We start from the raw sequence: 24,317 nt of genomic DNA on the forward strand, positions 1-24,317 counted from the left end.
ACATACTGATAATGAATTTTAAAGAGGAAATCATCGTGACAAAAGGAAGGTGATAAGAGGTGGAAAGAAGATGGATTGTCCTTAAAAGCTATAAATCAGTAATAATGAAACATACATACACATCAAAAATCAAAGAAGAATTAAATGTTATGCGACAGTTTATATGTTACAGATTATATTTTAACCACTTTTGGGGCTGAACATAATATTAATACAAAATGCCAATATAAAATATAACGGTAATACAAAGTAAATATTAGTACAAAAGAAAAAAAGGCAGTACAGTCAATCAGAATAATATAGCAAATATCCAAATACCCACCATTCACTTTCACGGGCAGCTTTTGGCACAGATGTAATTCCCAGCATTCCTTTTGGAAACTGGGATAACTCACATTCCCCCCACCTTTTCCAGTCTCTCATTTCTAATCAAGTTCATTCACAACAGTAGCCATGGGGGAGTGGCCTTAGCCTTATCAGACAGTGAAAGAATGTCCCCCTAAGCAGTCATTTCTTTGGTGTCAGCCCCTTTAGGGTTTCCCTACCAGGACTGTCCTGCCAGGGGTCTCCAAGTAGATACGCTACCCCCCCCCAAAAAAAAACTACAACAACTAACCACAGCTATAGCAAATTCTTGTTCTTCATGGGTAGGATGAACTGGCCAAACAGAACTGGCTCCTCCAACAGTTAGTATCCTCTTTACAGCTCTCCATAGTCCTGTTACCAACTTGTCTATGACTCAATAAGCCAAGTTAAAAAGCAAATGACTGAATACTCAGTTTTGTGGATAACTCAATTTTTCAGTGATCTCTTAAGAGCACATTGAGTGGAATGACAGTAATAAGAACCAAACTGAAAGGGATCTGTACATGTTGCATAGTTGAACTTTGGAATTATTTACCATGAAATGTGCTGATGGCCACCAACTTAGAGGGCCTTAAAAAATTCATGGAGGATCTGGCTATCAAGAGTTACTATTCATGATGACTGTATTTTACTTTCAGGGTTAGAGGTACCATGGCTGATATCCAACTACGCTCTACTGAGAGTAGATCCATTTAAATTAATGGACTTAAGTTTCTTATGTTGATGGACTTCAGTAGGTTTGCTCTGAGTATGACCATCATTGGCTATCATCCCATGATTTTGAATACCAGTTGCTAGGAAAGAACGCTGAGAGAATGCCATTACCCTCATGTCCTACTTTTCAGCTTTTTGGACTAGATAGGCTTTTGGTCTGATCACAGTTGTTAAATCTGCATGTAATTAAGACATGAATAGCCTCTGCTGTATCTGTCTTCTCCAGAAGAGGCCATAACTTCCAAAACAGCCGAATCTCGTTAAAAATAAAGAAATCTATCCATAGTCACCACTTGACTATCCAGGAAAAGTAATGGATCCAGGAGCATCTGCAAGCTAAACCCAAATGGTGGAACTGCAGTCTAAAGTACATCAATCTGATTAGTTTTATCAGGAGTGTAAACAACACTCCCTTGGATTTATCTCAGAAAAAGTGATTGTGGAAGGCTGAGCTTCCCAAATTGTGTGTCGCGGCACATTAGTGTGTCAGTTACAGTGTGTAGGTGTGTTGTGCAAACACTCCCCGTGCTCCTCCTGGGGTTGGAAAGGGGTTAGTTTAACCTCCAGTTTGCTAGTAAAACTGAATTACTGTGTTGTGAAATGATGCATGTCTAAAAACTGTGTCACCAACATGAAAAGTTTGGAAAGCTCTCGTGTAAGGTGTGTTTACTGCTCAGTGACTGCAGAACCGAGGAGTGACTTACATTTGTGGAATAGATTAATCACTAAAGAACTCCCAATATGACCCCAAGCACAATGCTTTTTATTTCAATTTAATTTTAATTTTAATTCAGCATTGCAAATCATGGGCTCCTCATTCATAACGTCAGTATCATCGCTTAATGATGACGTAATGAGTGAACGACTTCCATATGTGAATGAGCCATAAGGAATCCTCATTACCATAGATAATCATGCCATAGCACCTCCACCACAGAGCTTTGTTGAGTGGTCATGTGATAAGAAATCAAGTGGTGAACATGCATGTGTGAATTCCCCTTTAAAAGGCTATTTTATGTGGAAACGTCCCAAAATTCTAAAGATGGTGTTGCTTCTCGACATACCTCCAGTGGAGCCAGCCAAAGCAAAAGCATTTGAAGTTGCATTCTTCTTGATGTGGCACTTCTATTTTGTTTTTAAGATAAATTAGATACATAATGCCATTTTACATTTTCCAGGCGGCTCAGCATGGTCACTCTTTGGTTACAAGCTGACGTTTGCCACCCCATATTTTGACTCTCACCTCTCAAGTAAGACAGATATCATAGACTCACCATTGTTACTGTTGCAGGCTGACTATGGTACTTGAGCCAGTAAGCAAGTCCTAGAAATTAATTTGACAGTGGAATTTCAATGAAAACATAACACACTTTGAGTGGAGCCAACTGTCTCATATACTGTCATCCAGTCCATTTGACAAACTGAGCTATGATAATCAAACCACTTACCAGAATACAATTCTGTTTTTATTAATGGACGTTGCCCAATGATCCTCATCCTATCACAGTCTCACTTGATTTCTTTTTGGCATGCTTTCATAAGCCTGTGTGTATTTTGTGATTAGCTTCCAGAAGCATAGAAATTGATACTAGGTGCTGTAGTCAACATCCTGAAATGTTATTTCATTTTTAAAGGGACTTCTACTTACTTATTTATTCAAACATTTTTATGCCACCCTTCAGCCCTAACAGTGGTCTCCAATGTGGTTTATTTTAAAAAAAATTAAGGGTAACGGGATTAAAACTAAAAAGAACACAGCTGAAAGTTTCAATATCAGTTAAAAAAACGAAAAACAACATTCAGAGCCAAGTGGAATCTTTGTTCTTTTTTTACTGCCCACTTTGACAGCCTCTGTTTTAGCAGGTTTTTTTTTAAATAAAAAATCCCATTTCCTTTCTTAGCATTTAAGATTGTCTACCTCTTGTTAATGCTTTAGCTCCCTTTTTAATTCTTGAATTGCTGTTTTTATATTGTCATTGGACTTTTGTGATTTTGCTTTTTATTTTTTATTTTTTATATTTTAAATATGTACTGAAATAGTTATTGTTTGAATAGTGTTTGCTGTCAGGAGACTAATACATTTAGTAAGCAAGTAAATAAAGTTTGCAAAATACAGTTAGTCTTGCCTTTATACGTAGCAAGATGCAGCTCTGCTGTCTATTTTTTGCAACATAACTGTAACATTATAGCCTTTGGACCCATAGCAAGACAGGAGAACAGGGGATGGAGGAAGGAAGGCATCCTTATTGCTGACAGTTGCGTGATTTAGATACAGTATATCTGTTCTTCAGTTCATTTGAGCCAGTAGAATCTCGTGAACAGTGAAGAATAGCGCTCATGTGGTTTCTGGTGATCTAAGCTCCACTATTCAGCTTTCAAGATGTTATCCATAGCTAGATGCATTAGATTTGGGTTTCCCAACCCTCCGACAGTTGAGGCACACATATGGAGGAGTAAGCAATACCTGTCCTCAAAACAATGTGAGTAGGTAATTTGGCATTGGGAGCAATAAAGGTTAGGGAAGGACCTAGCTCAGTGCATGCAGAAGATCCAAGCGTCAATTCTCTGCTTCTCCAGCTAGCTTTGGGAGGGACCCTTGTTTGAAATCAGTATAAGGTAACTTGCTATGCTTCTTTGTTATTGTGTTCCATAGTATCAGTGCGGTAAAGACGTCATTGCCCCTACCCTTAGTACATCATTGTCCCTTCCCAATTTAAAGGGTTCTTGATGGTGTGGATCCAATCTGCATGTGTTGCTTATAACCACATTGACCCATAATAAAAGATGTATTGGAGTAGGGCAGGAAAAAAGTGGTTCCAGATCTCCATCATGTCTATAGGCTAGCATTCGGAATTCACCAGGTTCCAGGCACTTTTCACACCTGGCTATCGGATAGAATTCTGTCGGTTATATTTTAATCAGCACAAACAGAATGAATTTCAGGAACCAAAAAGCCGTATTGAAAAATATGACTTTTGAGCCATCTGGGCCCAAAATGGCAACTAGGCATTCCATTTTGGCGACTGTAACCCTGGTTTAAGGGGCCATTTGCAGCCTAGCTTATGTATCTGAGTTTCTAACATTGCTATATAGGCTCTAAACTGAACCACCTGCAAAGGGCTCTAATTTTCATTGAACCATGTAGTTCCAAGGAAATAAATGGGGCATCCAATCCAACACCCTTCCCTAAGACAGAATATCCTCTTCATTTTTCCATTTCTGACCTGATGTTATAACACAGAGCCTTAAACTCATACCAAGTTATTTTGTTTTCTGTTTCTATTCCCATTTTATGAACAGGAAGAAGATAAATATAAGGGAATAAGGGGCAACCCAGTCAGATGGGTGGGATATAAATAATAAATTTTAATATTTTTATTCTGTAAGAAAGCAAATTTATTTATTACTGTAAAAGCTTGGGATCCATTTCCATGTGGTTCACCCTGCAATGGTAATGTCTGTACACAAAATTTGTGGGCTTAGGTTTAGCAGACATGGTTGCTTCCCATGCCTCAGTGGTAACATATGACTCAGGTCTAAGAACAGGATGTTCACTCAAAGGGGGTTCTGTTTTATTCTAAATGTGTCATGCACCGTAGAGTGTTCGCTTTTATGGCAGAGTTCGCTGGAGTAGTTTAGAAACAAGAGGCTTGGTTTCTGCTTGTTTTGTGGTCTCTCAGTGAATTTTCTAAACAGGTGATCCATAGCTAACTACTATAAGTAGAAGTGCAGGGCTGATTAATACAGGAAAACAAATTAGTCACAGGTTTCATCCATCATGGAACATAATGCAGTTGTTAAGTTTCACGCGAATCAAGGAGCTGTGTAATATGATAGGGCTTGCTTAAATGACATTCAGATCGGTTTAATGCAGTGTGTTGTATGTAGGGCTCTTCTTTCTTTCTTTCTTTCGGCAGTGGGTGAAGGAGAGACAGTTGAAAACTCCAGTTGCTTCAGAATACTTCTGCTAGATTGTTGACTGGGGCTGGTTGAATGGAACCTTGCCAGTTACAACCACACTAGCTTCCAGTCCCATTTCACAGCACAATTCAAAGTGCTGGTTTTAACCCTTCAATCTGTACCCAATAGACTGCCTTCCCCTACATGAGCCTACCTAAATGTTAAGTTTGTCTTCTGAAGTGCTTCTTCTGGGTGCCCCTGCCACTAGTTATAAGGGAGAATACCATTCTGGATGTGGTGCTTCCCCTCTGCCATGCCAACGACTTACATGCTCAGAGCTTTAAAAAATCCCCAGCTGCATTAAAACAGACCTGCAGACATTTGCATGAAAAGTGCCCTGAAATCCATCGATGCCCGTGACACATGCAACTTGTATGTGGGATTGTAATGTTAATGCTTGATACCTTCATTTGAATGACAATCCATTGTGTTTGTATATGTAAGAGAGCATTCTTCCTCCTGGCCTTGTTTCCGTAAATATTTTTTATTTACTTTTCAGAGGAAAGTTTCCACAAAAGGAGCTGGAAGCTCTGTTTCCTGGGATGAGTGCTGACTTCACCAGTGAAAACTTTTCCGCGGCCTGGTATTTGATAGAGAACCATTCAACTACAAGGTTTGTAAATACGAAATTTGTGTGGATGCTTTAATGCTATCCAGGAAGTATCAGTAATACTGGGTGTGAATTGGTGGTTGATGGTTGCAGATCAGTAGCTCATAAAGATTTGTGTCAATAACATCTTTTACTGACCATGTGAGGCAGCCTTCAGGTTGGTCCAGAGGCTTCAGCTTGTGCAGAACGTGGCAAGTTAGATTGCTTGTGCAGGCAAATTATCGCCAGCGTAAAGGTAAAGGGGCCCCTGACCATTAGGTCCAGTTGTGGCCGACTCTGGGGTTGCGGCACTCATCTCGCTTTATTGGCCGAGGGAGCCGGCATACAGCTTCCGGGTCATATGGCCAGCATGACTAAGCTGCTTCAGGAAAACCAGAGCAGTGCACGGAAACACTGTTTACCTTCCCGCCAGAGCGGTACCTATTTATCTGCTTGCACTTTGATGTGCTTTCGAACTGCTAGGTTGGCAGGAGCAGGGACCGAGCAACGGGAGCTCACCCCGTCGTGGGGATTTGAACCACCGACCTTCTGATCGGCAAGTCCTAGGCTCTGTGGTTTAACCCACAGCGCCACCCGTGTCCCTATCGCCAGCATATAATGCCCTAATTGTGGGACTTCAGGATAAGGTTACCTGAGAGATCTCCTTAACCCTTAAATACCTAGTAGTCACTGCAGAGCATGGGAGAGCTTCTCCTGCAAGTTTCAAAGATATCAAAAGCCCATTCCACAGGAACTTGGAGCAAGGCTTTTAGTATGGCTGCCTCTGTTTTGTGGAACAGTATTCCTGTCGAGATATGACAGGCGCCCACTCTCTGCACTTTCCGGAAACAGTTGAAGACATTTTTGTTCTGACAAGCTTTCCAAGCTGGATGAACAGATCTCTACCATGGGTTTTTCCTTCCCTCTCCATTTTCAACTCATCTGCTGTTATTTTCTATTATGTCTTTAATTGTTTTTAGCAGTTTTTATTATGTCGTGCACATCACCTCGAGACATACATGTGGAAGGCAAATAAATAATGAATAATAGTAATTGCAAAGGTTGTGGATTGCATCTTAACTCTGAGATTTGGTGTAAGTGTATTAATGTTAGCCATAAATTAATAACTCTGGGAACAATTTTCCTATTCATAAGATTTACTATCATGTTAATTGAATGCAAGAGATGAATGAAGAATGATTCCTAATACAACAGAATGCAATTAAGAAGAGAACTCAGAATGAAAAAAAGGATAAAATCCTGGGGAAAGTAAAGGAAGGAGAGAAGAAACTGAGAGCAAAACCAAAGTCACAGGAGATTCTGAAAGAGATAAAGTTATACCAAGTACAATATACGAAGCTGATGAATCAGGAAATAGAATGGAAGATTAAACAGATGAGGCAAAAGTCATTTGAATCGGCTAATAAGTGTGGAAAATTGTTGGCCTGGCAAATGAAAAAAATACAAAAACTGAATACTATTACGAATTTGGAAGTGGATGGAAAGAATATACAGAACCCAGTGGAGATCAGGAAGTGTTTTCAGAGGTATTTTAAACAACTTTATACACAGGAGAAGCAGAAAGAAATAAACATTGATCAATTTTTGAAAATAAATGAACTACACAAAATCTCTCAGGAAAAACAGCTAATGTTGAATTACAAAATAACGGATCAGGCGGTGGAAGGGGCCATTCAGAACATGCAATTAGGTAAATCTCCAGGACCAGATGGTTTGACTTCAAGATATTACAGATCTCTGAAAGAATGGTTAATACAACCATTGAAGGAAGTCTGCAATGAAATATTGGAAGGGAGAAAGGCACCAGAGTCGTGGAAGGAAGCTTACATTACCCTTATACCGAAAACAGAGACTGAAAAGACACAGCTTAAGAATTACCGCCCCATATCGCTGCTTAATGTGGATTACAAAATTTTTGCAGATATTTTGGCTAAAAGATTAAAAAAGGTGTTAGTAGAAGAAATTCATAAAGACCAAGCGGGCTTTCTCCCGGGCAGACACTTGTCTGACAACACGAGGAATATAATTAATATTCTAGAAAAACTACAAGTGAATATCAATACCAAGGCAGTTTTGATATTTGTGGATGCAGAGAAAGCCTTTGACAACATCTCTTGGAGTTTTATGAAGAAGAATCTACAAGGGATGGGGGTAGGTCAAGGTTTTGAAAATGGTATAGGTGCAATTTACTCAGAACAAAAGGCAAAATTAATTGTGAACAATGTAGTGACAGAAGAGTTTAAGATTGAGAAAGGGACACGACAAGGTTGCCCAATTCCTCCATTGCTCTTTATATCGGTCCTTGAGGTTTGTTAAATATGATTAGAAAGGACCAAGAAGTTAAAGGTATACAAGTGGGAGCTAAACAGTACAAACTGAAAGCATTTGCTGATGACTTAGTATTGACTTTACAGGAGCCAGAATCTAGTACTAAAAGGGTATTGGAACTGATTCAAGAATTTGGGCAGGTAGCAGGTTTTAAGTTGAACAAGATGAAAACTAAGGTTTTAGAGAAAAATTTAACTGTGAATGAGAGAGAGAAGTTTCAGGAGGAGACAGGACTAACATTGGTTAAGAAAGTGAAATATTTAGGGGTTAATATGACAGCCAAAAATGTGAATTTATTTAAGGATAATTATGAAAAATGTTGGATTGAAGTGAAAAAGGATTTAGAAATATGGACAAATTTGAAGTTATCATTGTTAGGCCGAATTGCTGTGATAAAAATGAATGTGCTGCCAATGATGTTTTTGTTTCAAACATTGCAAATTTTGGATAAGATGGATAAGTTAAAATTTAAGATATTAACTGATGCTAAAGAAAGAGGTGGATTTGCCCTGCCAGACCTTAAACTGTATTATGAATCAGCTGCTTTTTGCTGGCTGAGAGAATGGCTGCTTCTTGAAAACACTGACGTGTTGGATCTAGAAGGTTTCAATAATGCTTTTGGCTGGCATGCATATTTGTGGTATGATAAGGTAAAAGTACACAAAGCTTTTAAAAATCATATTGTTAGAAAAGCATTGTTTAATGTTTGGATAAGATATAAGGATTTGTTAGAAAAGAAAACCCCAAGATGGTTGTCACCAATGGAAGCAAAGGCACAGAAAAAATATGGAGGCCAAATGGCCGAAATATTGGGACATTTTGGAACAAGATGGAGACAGAATAAAATTGCAGAGTTTTGAAAAATTGAAAAATAAAGTGCGAGATTGGCTCCATTATCATCAAATAATGGAGGCATACAATTTGGACAAAAAAGTTGGCTTTCAGGTGGAAAAATCAAAATTGGAAACAGAATTGTTAGATTCAAAAATTAAGAATTTGTCAAGAATGTATAACTTGCTGTTGAAATGGAACACTCAAGATGAAATGGTGAAATCTGATATGATTAAATGGGCACAAGATGTTGGACATAACATAATGATGGCTGACTGGGAACAGTTATGGACCACAGGTATGAAATTTACGGCATGTAATGCCCTAAGAGAAAACTTAATGAAAATGATTTATAGGTGGTATATGACACCAGTCAAGCTTGCAAAATTTACCATTTGCCCGATAATAAATGTTGGAAATGTAATGAGATTGAAGGTACATTCTTTCACCTTTGGTGGACATGCCCAAGGATTAAGACATTCTGGGAGATGATTTATAACGAAATGAAAAAGGTATTCAAATATACCTTCCTGAAGAAACCAGAGGCCTTTCTCCTGGGCATGGTTGGCCAATTGGTGCCAAAGAAGGATAGAACGTTTTTCATGTATGCAACAACAGCAGCAAGAATACTCATCGCGAAGTATTGGAAGACACAAGATTTACCCACCCAGGAAGAATGGCAGATGAAGTTGATGGACTATCTGGAACTGGCGGAAATGACTGGCAGAATCCGAGACCAGGGAGAAGAGTCGGTGGAAGAAGACTGGAAAAAGTTTAAAGATTATTTACGGAAATCCTGTAAAATTAATGAATGCTAGAAAAATGTTGGAATGAAGTTATACGGCTTTAGTAGAAATGTTATAAGGAATTAATTAAGTATAAATAGATTAATAGATTAATAGAGTATTAAAGGAAAAAAATAAGGTTAGAATGTGCTAATATAATTATAGGATAGAAAACAGAGGAAGATGGAAAGGAATTGCTGAAACAATTAACAGAAGTGGAATACAAAAAGGGAGGTGTGAGGAGGTTGCGGAAATAAGTGAATGAAAGATACTGAAATTATTTGATGTGTTTTAAACTGTTTTTGTTTTGTTTTGTTAGTTTAATGTGTTAGTGTTATGTAGTGTTTTTGTATTGTATTGTATTGTTCTTCTTTTTGTAGTGTTTAAATTGTTGGAAAAGTAATAAATATTATTTTTTTAAAAAGAGATGAATGAAGAATGCAAGGAAACGTTCACCAGCTTGAATGGCTTTAAAAGAGAATTAGACAAATCCATGGAGAATAAGAATATCAGTTGGTACTAGTCATGATGGCTATCTGTTGCCATTATCACAGTAGGTGAACACCACTTCTTGGGGCTCATAAGTGGATGAGGGCTGTTACTGGGCTTCCCATAGACATCTGGCTGGCTACTGCGAAAACAGAATGATGAACTTCCTGGGTTTTTCTCCGATCCAGCAGAGCTGCTCTTACTTTGCTTGAAAAACCCAATAATTTGATTTTACCGTGTTTTTTTAAAAGTAAACCACCCCAGTACTTTGCCTCCGATATGTATGAAAAATTGTGCTTCTCATTTCACCATTTTAGTGTGTAGAATGCATTATTTCATACCTCCATCTATTTGAAATACCAAACTCTTTCATTTCTTGGAATGTAGCCCTCTAGACGGTAGCCATCATTCATAGCTGGAGTTCATTGTTAACGTATTTACTTATTTAAATTGAATATTCCTCCTCTTGGCATGTTTGCTGAACCAAGTACATTTGTCATTATGACAAGAATAAACAAAAGTACAAGGATAGAAAACCGAAATTTTAAAAGGCAAAGATCCAATTATTGTTTTAGACTAGTAACAGCAACTAGGAGATGAAAGATTTGTATGAATGACATTTTGGTTTGCTATATCATGCAGCTGTAAACAATTTTGTTAATTTGTCTATTTCTATTCTTTTTTCCTTTTCTTTCTCTTCCCGCCCCCTCCCCAAAATCTAGTGGTTGTTTTTTAAAAAAGAAAATGTAAAGGACCCACACAATACTTTGTGTTTCGGTTAACAATATTGTTTCTGATAGATATGGAGACCTAGCTGGTCTCACCTCTTCTGTAAATCTTCCTACTTTTTTTGTTCTGTTCTCTTCCTTCTCCTTACCTGTTCCAAATGTTTTTGGTGGTGCATTCACATAACCATGCCTTTTTCATGGTTGATTCTCACATTCCAACCTGGTAATTTACAACTTCCATCAAGTATTAGCAAGCACAACACTGCAACATGCCTAGTCAGCTCCTGCCACTGGAGAAATTAGGAAATTGTCCACTAGGCATTCTGGTGTCTCTTAAGTGTGTAGCTAGGGTTTTCAATCTCTTCATAATTTAAGTATCTCATTTCGTGTTTATTATATGAATGAATTTAATTTGTTTTCTTGCCTCTTGGTTTCAGTTTTGAGCAACTTAAAATGGCAGTTATGAATCTGAAGAAACAAGCCAACAAGAAAAATGAGGGAAGTCTACAGTATGTCAAAGGAGGTCTCAGTACTTTCTTTGAAGCACAAGATGCCTTATCAGGTAAGTGTCAGATGCAGTATACAGAAAACTATACTGTATTAATTGCCTTTATTTTTGCCCTGATTTCTAGAAGAATATGTGGATGGACATGGATTGGACAAATATGAACATTATAGATGACTAAGGTCACTAGTGGAGGCAGGAAGTTCTGAAAAGCTGTAAATCGATAGAGAAAAGTACCTGTTAGGTATTTCCAAAAGATTTTATAACTTCCCTCTCCAAAAATGCCAATTCTTACTTTTGAATAGCAATAACTCACGTGAATAGATGCTTACATTATTTTATTCTGGTGACTGAGTTAACAGGCTTCTCTATATTACTGAGGTAAGAATTGGCGTAAAATACATTTGTTTTCTGGAAATTAAATACATAGATGTTCTCTTTCAGCACAGTTTGTAGCAGGCCCCTTAATTCAGAGGTTTGCATAAACTGGATCCTTGCATAAACTGATGCTTACATCTCATCTTAAAACAATCTGTATGTAGTTCATACAAGGAAAAGCTCTCTTTAGTTCTATCAGAAGAATCTGAGGGAAGCTGCTATCTGGGATCAGAAAAGAAGTCCTTTACGTGAACATCTTTCATTACCCATTTGTTGAGAGTGTTTTGTTTTTTCCCCTCGTGGGAAGAATTACATTTCAGAAATGTGAGATTCTGGTCATGGAACATTTACAATGTGTTCAGCACTTTTATAGGCTTTCTTAACTGCCTTTATTGTTTAGTTTGTGTGGATGTAGAACTGGAGAGTAAGTGTGCTGCAGTATCTCATAGAAGGTGCTTTTCAGTATTTAAAAGCTTTTTGGGGCTTTTTGATAGTGCAAAGCAGAAATGCCCTATGCTCTTAAGTCCACACAGATAAAATCAGTATTGTGGCACTAATATAATAATAAATGTTTTCTTAGTTTATCTATTGTATTGTTTTGATCAGGCACATCTCCTGGAAAAACAAACTCTTGTTCGTAATTAGTGTTGTAAAATGGATATTGACTTAAGCATGACAGTTCTCTGCTTTTTATCTAATTGCCAGTCTATGTGAAAGCCACATAATCTGGGTCTTCTTCCCATTTGGCAGCATACAAAAAGAAATATATTTCTAATGTTTGCTGGTATAAGCAGGGAATAAAAATTGGGAAAGTAGGGATGCTATGTTACTGATGCTTCATAATCTAAAGAGTTGTAGCGTTACCAGTTGCCTTCATTGCTGTTGGACAGGCATGGTGGTCCAAATCCAGCCCTTGAATATATTTTATCTGGTTCTTGGTGGACATAGCAGATTTTAATCATGTGGGCAGAACATTTTTCAGCACTTTATTTTTCCATGGCAAGATCTTCTTATTTTGTAAGTTTGTTAGTGAATCGATGCCATTTGCAGATATGAAACTAGACAAGCTTGGCAGGTTCAAAGAGTTTAGCTTTGTTTACCAAATGCAAGTAATATAAACATACTAAATTACATCACTCGCTAGGGCATCAGAACATTTTCCTATGCAAACTGAAAATTTTCTGCTGTTAATTACCTATGCAGATCATCTTAATTTGCCTAGAAAAATTAATACATCTCTCTTGTCAGATCCTGTCTATAATCCCCTGTGTACTTTAATTGTAAAGTGGTTGCATTTAGATGATGCCAGCATTGGAGCGTGATCATTTGTGAGATGCAGGTAGAAATGGCATCTGTGTAACTGAGTGAACTTATGCAGGTATACAAACATGCAAGGTGATCAAGAAGATTTCATATTTTTACATTAAACGGATTCAGTAAAATATATCATTTTACCTGATTTGTAAATCCTTTGGGAATGCCAAAGCAAGCACTACTGAACTTCCTTCCAGTGAACATTTTGTTGTTTGGCAAAACTGTGTAAGATCAGCCCTTCTTTCACTTTCCCTTTTCACATCTAAAACAATAGTTTTGTAGACATTACACATTCCAAATTGGTATGGATAATGGCTTTTAATTCAGCGTTATTTAGTTAGGCATGTGATGTGTGACCCGGCACAAGAAGTCTTAACATCTGCTTTGGCATATTTTTGGCTTGCCCTATAGGTTTTTCATTTCTTATTTTCACATGAAAGTCAGTTTCAAAGCATAGGCCTGCAGAACAAGCTTCCCACCCTTGGTGTAAATTGATAAATGAAGGACTTTGGTGGGAATGAATTCAGCAAATATTCTCCCACCACCGTTCTCAAGCAAGAGGTCCCATTGCCTAAACTGGAAATATTCAAATGGTATGTTTTCAGTCCAACCGTTATTCAGAAATCCTGTGTGTGTGTTCTTCATAAACTACCTGTTGTAATAGGGATTCCTAGTCACAATAGCCCCTGAAATATGCTACAGAACAAGCAATAGTAGAGAATAATAGGACAAGAATAAAATTACTAGACATCAGGAGTGAAGGAAGCAAAGGGGGGGGGGAGTATTTTAATTTGGAAACTAGCATGGGAATCTTCTGGTAAGATACCCTAAATAAATAAATGAAGAACTCAGGCATGGAAAAGCTCTAGAGTTAAGGAAAGTCATGGCAGTGTGCCCAGGTACTGTTAGTGAAGACCAGTGGTTTGAGGAAGGCGTGAAAAGTTGGTGAGATAACAATTATATTTAGTTTATCCTATTCCACAGTGCCGCATTGACCTTTCTAAATTAGAGCACAGTAGGACCTACAAAGTGGTATAAAATAAATTTGCTTCTTGAGAGTCGGATAAAGCAAGAAATTATAGTCAATGAAGCAAAATAAAATATACGAAACAGAACTATTTTATACTACATACAATAAAGCCCAATATATAATAATAATAATAATAATAATAATAATAATATAATATATAATAATAATAATAATAATGTTAATTTAGAGGACTAAATAAGGAAACCTGGCCCCCCACAGGTTGATGACTTCAGCCGTACTGCCAAAGATCATACTGTAAGCTTGCAGAATAGGAGAGTTTAGAAGTCTGAAGTATCTGGCTCTTATCAACAGTGCCCGCTTCGCTAGATCCCTAATTCTTTTGTAACAAACACGTACCGCTCAGATGTAACAAGGGTACTGCTCAGACATGTTGTCTCACCCATTAAAATGGTTGGCATTTAACAAGATGTTTTATTTCAGCAATCCATCAAAAACTGGAAGCGGATGGAACAGAAAAAGTGGAAGGATCCATGACGCAAAAACTAGAGAATGTTCTGAACAGTGAGTTTTGAACACCCAGTAACAGCTATTTATAGACTTCATGTTTTATAACAAGTTGAGGCATATTTCTTGGACTTTGAAATTTTGGGGGAAACACATTTTCTTCCAGATTCTTATTTCCAAATCATGAGAATATATGGAGCCTAAGAATTTAACAAATGATAGCATTGCATAGGATTTAATTACAAAGGGCAATTCATCTAGATATGAGGCAGGTTTACAGAGCGTAGTTTAATAGCTTTTATTATATCATTTAACATTTCATATTCTTCAGAAGGAGTTTTGAATATCAATCGAGACATGGAATAATTTTGCAAGTACATGGTCTTGTTTCTCTACATTGGGTGCCATTTGTCAAAATATCGGATAAATGGTAGCCATTTGGGGAACAATCCTATAGCAACATCCTCTAACATGAGCAGTTTAGGATCTCTGGTTGATCATTGAGGTTTCCAGCATAGCCAGCTTACTCTGGCTGAACTCCCTCTTCCTCGGCTTACCTGGACATACACTGGCATTTCTCCTCCATCCTGACCCATCTGGGACCCAGCCAGCTGAGCCAAGCTTGCTAAACTTTAAAGGAACCCCTGACCATTAGGTCCAGTCGTGACCGAGGTTGCAGAGCTCATCTCGCTTTATTGGCTGAGGGAGCCGGCGTACAGCTTCCGGGTCATGTGGCCAGCATGACTAAGCCGCTTCTGGCGAACCAGAGCAGCACACGGAAACGCTGTTTACCTTCCCGCCAGAGTGGTACCTATTTATCTACTTGCACTTTGACATGCTTTCGAACTGCTAGGTTGGCAGGAGCAGGGACCGAGCAACAGGAGCTCACCCTGTCGCGGGGATTCGAACCACCGACCTTCTGATTGGCAAGTCCTAGGCTCTGTGGTTTAACCCACAGTGCCACCCGTGTCCCTGCTAAACCTTAAGCTGTGCAAACCCCGGGAAAGGGCTGTTCTGGGTGTGGGACGAGACAGGAAAAATGGTCACCTCAGTCACATGACCTGGCAACTCAGCAAAGTTAAGGCAGCAAAAAGCTCAAACCCTATTTTAAAGGCTTGATTCTCCTCTGCCATGCTTATTCCAGCTCAGCCAGCAGTAGCCTCACAGCTGAGCGGGGTTTGGATCTGGTGTAGTTTTACATCAGCTTAACTTAACACTGGCTTGCTTTGTGTATAGGATGGCTCCCTGAGTCTTTGATGTGTGCTGAAGACACTAACATTTCCATTTCTGCTATATCTGAGAAATTCCTTAGCCTCTTTAGGTTTCCAGGAATGCTCTGTGCCTCAGTCTGGTGATACCACTTTATTTATTTAAAAAAATTTCTGTTGAACTCTCTCTCTCTCTCTCCATATATATATATTTAAATGTGAACAACCCCTGTCCTAAATATAAAAAGCCTTCAAATTACAGAATGTGATTTCTAACACGAAACCTTTGTCACTTAATGGCATTTCTGAAAATACTTGGGAGATTTGCAGAGACACTGGGAGTTTTTGTCTCATGTTATATTCCACGGAAATAATTATATTATGTACGATCAGACTTCTTTCTTAGCTTTCTACTCAGCCAGAAGCTTAGATTGCAAGATCCTGCTACATGAGAGGGTTCACCAGTTCAACCCTGGTATCCCTGCAGGCCCTTGTACCCCTAGAAAGTTGACTCCAGAAAGTCAAGGACCCTGTGGACCACCTGTTTTGGGGGGACTGCAGAAAGGGCTGGAAAGTTGTGAAAACTTCCCTGCATGACCAGAAGTGGCTTCATTTTGCAGAATGGGATCTTTGGTTTCCTAGCACTAAGGGGGGGGAGCTATTCATGTTCTCTTAGCATACCAGCTTGAAGCTTTTATAGGGGTTTCATTTCAAACCCTGCCTGGTGAATACAGAGATTTTGCCTTCTCTGGATGAAGCCACGGCATTAGAGTAACTGATCCACTTCATAAGGGTATGTTATATCCAGGACATCCACACCCTACTCTTCCACTCGAACAATTTTAGCAGAAGATGTAACCTTTGTCTCACTTGCTTTGAAACACATATCACAAGTTAATAAATAACGGGATTGTAATAAACTACATTTTAAAGGAAGAAGACAAGTTAATGCTGAAATCTTGGATGATATAAAAAAAATTCATCCTGGCATTCTAAATCAAACTTAAATAGTGCTGTTAAATAGAGGTTCACGATTTGAAGGCTGGTTTCTAAATATGTGATTAGGTGTTGCTTTTCTCCATGTTAACCAGAGTTTAGTTGAAATAACTTGACTTCCAAACTAGGAAACATTTTTATTTGGCATTTTGTTCAAGAGACGGGGAGTCTTTCAGAAGAACCATTAAAATATGAAGAAAGTGTTTTTTTGTGGTGGTAAATTGCAATGGATATTATACTGGATAAATTCCAGCACATGGCTAATCAGGGTATTTGGTTAAAAAGAAAAGAAGAGTATTTTGCAAAAGACTCTTATTTTGTTTCATTGTGATGTAAGTTCTTTCACCTTCCTCAGTGGAAGCAATACTTCCCTTAAACTGTATCAGTAAGCACAGAACTGCATCCTGATAACTGACTCACTTTTTGAGGATATGAGGATATTGAATGAAATCAGAAAAGTGACATGAAGGCGTTTTCTTCTCCCTTTTCATGTCAGGATGTTTTGTTTGCGTATGATTAAAGTCTCACCACTGCAATTGGAAGTAGCAAGCTTTGAACAGCGGTATGCTATACAGAATCTCATATTTATAGTTTACTTGTCTGTTGGGACTCTCATTTCCCTACAGGCAAAGCTGGAGGGAAGCAAGTGTGAGCCAGAATTTCAGGCACAGTTTCTCACATCCCAGTTCTTTCAGTCTTAGGACATCTGGGAAAAGAACTTTATTTAAAACCAAAGTGATTTAAAATGCAGTTTTACCAACTTTTACAATATGACAAATGTAGCAGTTCTGAGGGTTTCAAGACAAGATCCAGTTAACCTCAGTTGTATAAAACAACCCTGTTTTAATAAGGTCAGTTTTTTAAAAAAATAAAAAAGTTTGGTTGACAATATTTGTTTTGTATAAATAAGATGTTGCATACTGTATACAGATCTCTAAAAAATACTAATTTCTTGCCAAATTCCTGGTCATCTTGGCCAGAATAGGTGCCATTTGCTGCAATAGGAAATGGTATAACATTAATTGTTGCAGACTATTAAAGAAAAACAAATTTTGAATAAAAATAGCTTTTCACTGTTTCTACCAACTGGAAGAAGGCTGTTTTTGAATATGCTGTCTTGGAGTTCCTTGACTATGCTGATCTATGTTTCAAAACTGGAAATTTAAAATCACTAAAATGTCAGTAAATTGTTCTGAGCTGACTATAAATGTTTTTGAATCTGCTTCAGACTTTAAATGAATAATGCCATGTGGTTTTTAATCAAAATGCATTTTGCGACACTTGTTTATCAGAAGACCACATTTGATTTGGCTCGATATCACCCTATTTCATTATTGGAACATTATTTTCTTCCAGATACTCATTTTCCAGAACCATTTTTTAAAAACAAAAAATGTAAAATATAATCCGGTAACCCATTTCTAAAGAATAGGATTTAGCAAAAATACCCCACTAGGTTTGAGACATCAGGTAATTGTGGTGTGTTGTTTTTCCCTCCCTAACAACCATGAAATGTAGTAGGACCAATTCTCCTGGCAAAACAAAGTTTCTTGCATCGAGGGCTTGAAACTCCATCAGTGTTTAAACATTATTTAGATATAACAATTATTTTACAAAGGCTACTTCTAACATGAGCAGCCCACCCACAGTGTTGACGAGAGAAAATGGCATGCAAGCCACCCAGTGAGACTGATGTAATTTTTTCATCTTTGCTTAAATTATAGTCACTAGACCAGATAATCTAGAAACGTTTTTTGTTGCTTTTTTTACAGGCAGCCATCAAAAGAGCTAAAAACATTCACCTTTTTCTGGTAAATTAAAAATAAGTCACAGGTTTGAAGGAAGGGGGGAAAGTAAAATGTCTAATACATCTCGTCAGTGAAAGAGGCAGGGGCATACTTTTGTCAAACTGAAACATGCTTTAGTATTGGATATACTATGTTAGGCCATGAAGATTAAACACAATTAACGGCTTGATCTCTCATAATTCAAACATTTAACACAGAAATTCTCATCCACTCAGGTCCTCAGGTTCCTGGTTCAGGATCTACTGAAACCAGTCTGTGTTGCTCAAAACTCTGGATCCGAAGAAAAGTCAGAGCTTGTAATTTGAATAATTTCTCAAACAGAATCATTTAATGGAAAATAATAAGGGCACCCTGCTAGTCACATTTTCCTAAATAATTGGACTTTTTAGGAAAATGTGACTAGCAGGGTGCCCTTATTATTTTCCGTTAAATTTCTGTTTATTATTTCTCTTCCCACCAAAGAACAAAATCTGTATTTTGTTGCTCATAACAATGGCATTAAAAATCATGTTTGCTTCATTGTATCCTTCTGTAATGAAAGGAATGTATTATGTGATGCTCAAATTGCCTACAAGGCTTAGGTAGAACTGCAAAATTCAGCTCTGTAGCCAAAGCAAACTCTAAATTCACCACAATGAAGTCAAAGAATTTGGTCTAAGAACTAGGGTTGCCTTAATTGTACTGTGGTTTCTGCCACATTAAAAGTCTTAAGTAATCAACACTTATAAAATATTGATTCAGTACCTTAGGTTTTTTTAAAAAAAAATTCTCTTACAGATTTAATATGAATGCTTGTGTGTGTTAATGTAGCTATAATTAATCACTATAATTAGCTTGACAGATACATAGTTAAAACTGATTACAAGCTACTTTCCATTGTAAACAACTTATTTACATGTATGTTACAATTTTATTTTATTTTTAAAAAAAGGAGCAAGTAACACTGCAGATACCTTGTTCCAGGAAGTTTTGGGTCGCAAAGACAAGGCAGATTCAACAAGAAATGCACTCAATGTCCTCCAACGCTTCAAATTTCTTTTTAATCTTCCATTGAATATTGAAAGAAACATTCAAAAGGTACTTGTTATTTTAAGATACAGTACAGAGATGATTTTTACCCGCATGAACACTATATATTTCTGGTGGCAAATCTTTTTTCTTTCCTTTTTGTATTTTTCAAGGGTGATTATGATGTAGTCATTAATGACTATGAAAAAGCGAAGTCATTGTTTGGGAAGACTGAGGTTCAAGTGTTCAAAAAATGTGAGTTTTGAACTTTAAGAAAGTCAGTTAGGAAAGAGTAACAGAACAAGCTAAGAAGCCCTCTGTGGCATTTAATTTCTGTTTCTGCGAGGCATTTTGCAATGTGTGGAATAATTACTCGAAACAACAGTGCAGATTCTACCTGAGAAGTACAAGAGAATGTACATTATTCTGTACTGCATATAGCAGGAGTTTGTCAGTCCTTTTGGCATTATGTAACATGAAACTAGTTGAGATATGGGGTGTCTTCTTTTGGTATATTTGTATCTTTTAAAAAGCTATGGAGTTGCAGCCTGCAGTTTTTAAAAATAATTTTCTTTCAAATCTTTCCAGGCTAAAATTAAAATATAAGTTGCTTGTGTATTTGCCTGAGTGCGGAAAAAGATTCTGAATCCTAGTACGAGTTCTTTCCTGATTCTCTAAAAATACATTGTTGCATATTACATGTGGTTTTGATATTCTGCAAGGTACATATTTCTAGATCTGTAAGTAAACTATCATTTCAGAGTGAAATGAAATTGGATGAAATTAGTAATAAAACAAATCAAGGATTTGACTGAAGAAGTAACAGAAATTCCAGTTTCTCTTTCTACTTGTAGTTAGGCATGAAAAGCAGAGAACTAACAAATGTAATGTATGAGGAAGAAAATTATATGAAGGTGATAGTAGTACAGATAACTCACAAATTATGCACATCTAACTTTCCTGTATTCAGCTGTATATGCTTGGCAATTTTAAAAAAATGTCTGGGGAAAAACTTTGGCAGTCCCATCCGCCATTGAACCCAATGCATTTTGACTATACACAGTTTTGGCTTTTCGCTCTGTCACCAGAATATACCCCCTGTGTAAGTTCAGAGTCACCTGTGTAATATCTTGCATTTTTTGACTACTAAAAGTTTTGCTTAAAAAGCTTGAACTAATAAAGGTTCTGTTTAAAAGGTACATATACATAACATTTTATGCTAAGGAAAACCAAATTTGTCCTCTTTACAACCATAGATTATGCTGAAGTTGAAACACGAGTTGATGCATTAAGGAAACTGCTTTTGGATAAGTTGCTCGAGACTCCATCAACATTACATGATCAGAAACGCTATATAAGGTGACCTTTTCACATTTTTGTCTTTTATATATGTTCTTTGTATAGATGGGAATATTTCTTGGATAATCCCTTTTTCTTAACGTAGTAATGTGTTACCATAAAATAATGGCAAAATCTCTATAATGTTTTTCTACTCCAGTGTTTTGTGTGTAACATTAACATCAGATTACATTTAATAGTTTAGATAAGTTTGAAAAAGTCTCTTTCCTGATTCATTTTTTCAAAGTGTTTCTGACGTTGTGTTTAACTGGAACACAATGCATTATTCTAATACTAGGCATACTGGTTTCATGATTGATTTTGTGCAATGTAAGAGGTATAAAGTAGCTTTCATCTGAAAGTGCGTATTAACAATACCTTTGAAATGGACAATACTGAAATTAGGAGAAGTTAATTATAGAAACACTTTGCAACCTTTGTATTGCTTTGTCCTTTAATACTCGTTTAATTTCACCCTTTCTTTTGGAAGACACATACAGAGCTTTGAAAACACTTACTTATGCAGCTAATCAATATTTTTCCTGCAATGCAGAGTATCTGGAAATTTGCACAGTATACAAGGCATCTTAAAGGAGCTATATATCACTCTGGGGGCAAGAAGTTTTGGTTTCTCTTGTTGTCCAGTTTATTCAGTTGGCTATATTTAACTTGGATAATTAAATATGAATTTAATGGTTTTAGAGATGGATATTAAAGCAAATTATTTTAGCTTATGCCATTTTATTTTAAAGAGGAGACAAAATAGTGATGATGTTTTGTACCCACATTGACCGCTAGATGCTACTGCACAAGTGACAGAGTTGAGTGGGGCAAACAGGGATTTGCTGTTTCATCTGTTGGCCTTAATCCATCTTGTTTCCTGCTTAGAAGCAGTGTGCGATATGCATCCCTGCAGCAACAGAGGACCCATTTTCATCATGATTTCTTTTTCATATTTTGCATCCTAAACTCTGAGACCCAGAATACTTACTAATCAATTTGGCAAGAGCTTGAAACGGCTCGGTGGGGCTTGTATTCAGGGCATTTTAAATTTGGCACCTAATTTAAGCCCCACTAGGATTGGTTCAAAAAGTGAGGTTTTCAGGCAATGTGTGCCTGCAAGCCCCACTAGGATTTGCTGCGACTGAAAATCCCTGTGTGACTCTGATCGCAGCTGAAGCAAGGGAACTCCCCAGTGCTGCCAACTTCAGCAAGGTTTTCAGGCACTGCTGATCAGCAGTGTGTATCGGGACACATTTCTAGACAAAATTGCACAGGTTTAATTATGAGGCAAACCTAAAGTTAATTTTGGATGTCCTGAAGCCTAAATATCCACAAGTTTCTTAATAAGGCTCCTGTTGCAATGGTTGGAAATATTGCATACTTTATATATGACTGACTGGAAAGAACCTTGAAGAACTGAAATGCTGTTTTAGGAACATATAGGGTTGGGGTTTTTTTTTAAAAAAGAAAGCTAGTAGCATATGCCTAACTTCATTTATAATGTCTGCCAGTTGCAGACAGGAACATAGATTGTCACCACTAGTCCCCAGAGAGCGCAGTGTGTCAGCCTCTCATTCACAGCCGTGCGCAAGGCTGTGAAAATGGGGAAGAGACACTTGAAGCTTAAGCAGCACTTAATTGGGTCAAAATCCCATTTCAGTTGTGGAGGAGCAGACAATTCTGTACATCCCATCACCACACTTACTATGTACAGTGGTACCTCGGGTTACATCGCTTCAGGTTACATATGCTTCAGGTTACAGACTCCGCTAACCCAGAAATAATACCTCAGGTTAAGAACTTTGCTTCAGGATGAGAACAGAAATCGTGCTCTGGCAGCGCAGCAGCAGCAGCAGGAGGCCCCATTAGCTAAAGTGGTGCTTCAGGTTAAGAACAGTTTCAGGTTAAGAATGGACCTCCAGAATGAATTAAGTACTTAACCCGAGGTACCACTGTATGTCATAATACCAGTGCTCCTTGCAGCCAGCTGAATGCATCTATGTCTGTGCAGTTCTTTCTTCTCAATGAAGAGACAGAAGATCACACAATTTGGCCCTCCCCCTCCCCTATGAGGGAGAATATTCCTGCTTCCCTTACTGTGTTGCATTATGAGCGTGATGGAGGGGAATATTCCTGCTTCTGTCCCACAGAACAGGATTTGGCTCAGATAAGCATCTGAATTAGGGTCCTGTGTATCTCCTCAACCTGCGAGGATGGATAATGAATCCTCTTGCCAAATACTCTAACTGCTCAGCTTGCTTAAGCCCCTGGAGCTGATGCAAGAACTTAGAATAATTTTTCAGTGACTTCCCCTTCGCTCCCCAAGAAATGTAGGGGAAGTGGTATCACAGCTGAGTAATACGGAAAGATGCAGTGAGGTAGAGTAGACAGTGGGAGGAGCCGCACCCCAAGACTCGGTGTACTAGCTAGAGACATATTTCATAATTAACTGCTTCTTTTTTTCACCCTCTATTCAATTTTTTGATTTTATTTTCAGAAATCTTGAATACTTGCCAGTGGGGAAAAGAAAGAAAGAATAAAAGTGCTCTGGCTTAACTATATCCCTTTATTTATATTATGTCAAACCCCGCAACACACATATACTGTGTGGGGATTTAAAATGGCTTAAAACTTCTCAGCTTGCTTTGGTGTATTACTAGGATATGAGTGATATAGGTGCCCCCCCCCTTTTAACATTACTATGCGTTTGTAAATATGGGGCTGCCTTTAGTTTATGTCTTGTAGTCTGCATCTAACACAGCAACCGGGCTGAAGGTGAGCAGGTCTTGTCACTGCCTGCACTACCTGATATAAGTGTAGTAAATAAGTTATCATTTGCAGAGTCTACAGACTCCTATAGCCTTGGAAAATAGTGTTGCGGTATGAATGCAATCCCATATAAAAATGTCATGGTGTTAGCTAGAAATAACTGCCTATAGTAGCGCAATCTGGCAAAACAAAACAGCAGACTGAAAGCATAATACCATAGTGCCTCCACTTCCAGATTCACAGTGAATTTACAAAAATCTCTCTTTTAAAAATAAAAATCAGTATTAATAACTACGTGCACATGCTTTGTTTCTGGATTGGTGTGTCTGCCTCTAGGCCAGTGTTTCCCAACCTTGTGCCTCCAGCTGTTTTTGGACTACAATTCCCATCATCCCTTGCCACTGGTCTTGCTAGTCAGGGATGATGGGAGTTGTAGTTCAAAAACAGCTGGAGGCACAAGGTTGGGAAACACTGCCTAGGCATTTACTAGTGAAGGTATTTTTTTGTATTTGGAAACTTAAAGCTAGTTGAATAGGCCACTTTTTAAAACGACTTCGAATGTTTGCATGTGTGACAAGCCTTAATCTCCAATTACCTGCGATTGGCTACCTTTCCATTTTGCTTGGGAACTGGGCCTGTCTTACTCAGAAGTCAGGATTAGTTGTACTTAAGTTGCAATCCTAT

General features: G+C 37.8%; 1 protein-coding gene across 2 annotated transcripts in view; it reads left to right on the plus strand.

Moving 5' to 3' along the window:
• EXOC2 (exocyst complex component 2) overlaps nucleotides 1–24,317 on the plus strand; it is an 85,087-nt gene that overhangs the window by 8,276 nt on the left and 52,494 nt on the right. For both annotated transcript variants that reach the window (XM_079984936.1, XM_079984937.1), the window contains exons 5-10: nucleotides 5,540–5,653; nucleotides 11,249–11,373; nucleotides 14,480–14,560; nucleotides 19,447–19,592; nucleotides 19,697–19,778; nucleotides 20,780–20,882. In XM_079984936.1, coding sequence (XP_079841062.1) covers nucleotides 5,540–5,653; nucleotides 11,249–11,373; nucleotides 14,480–14,560; nucleotides 19,447–19,592; nucleotides 19,697–19,778; nucleotides 20,780–20,882 — 651 coding nt within the window. The remainder of the gene's footprint in view (nucleotides 1–5,539; nucleotides 5,654–11,248; nucleotides 11,374–14,479; nucleotides 14,561–19,446; nucleotides 19,593–19,696; nucleotides 19,779–20,779; nucleotides 20,883–24,317) is intronic.

This window comes from Podarcis cretensis, assembly GCF_951804945.1.
Source record: "Podarcis cretensis genome assembly, chromosome: 7".
NCBI classification, from domain to species: domain Eukaryota; kingdom Metazoa; phylum Chordata; class Lepidosauria; order Squamata; family Lacertidae; genus Podarcis; species Podarcis cretensis.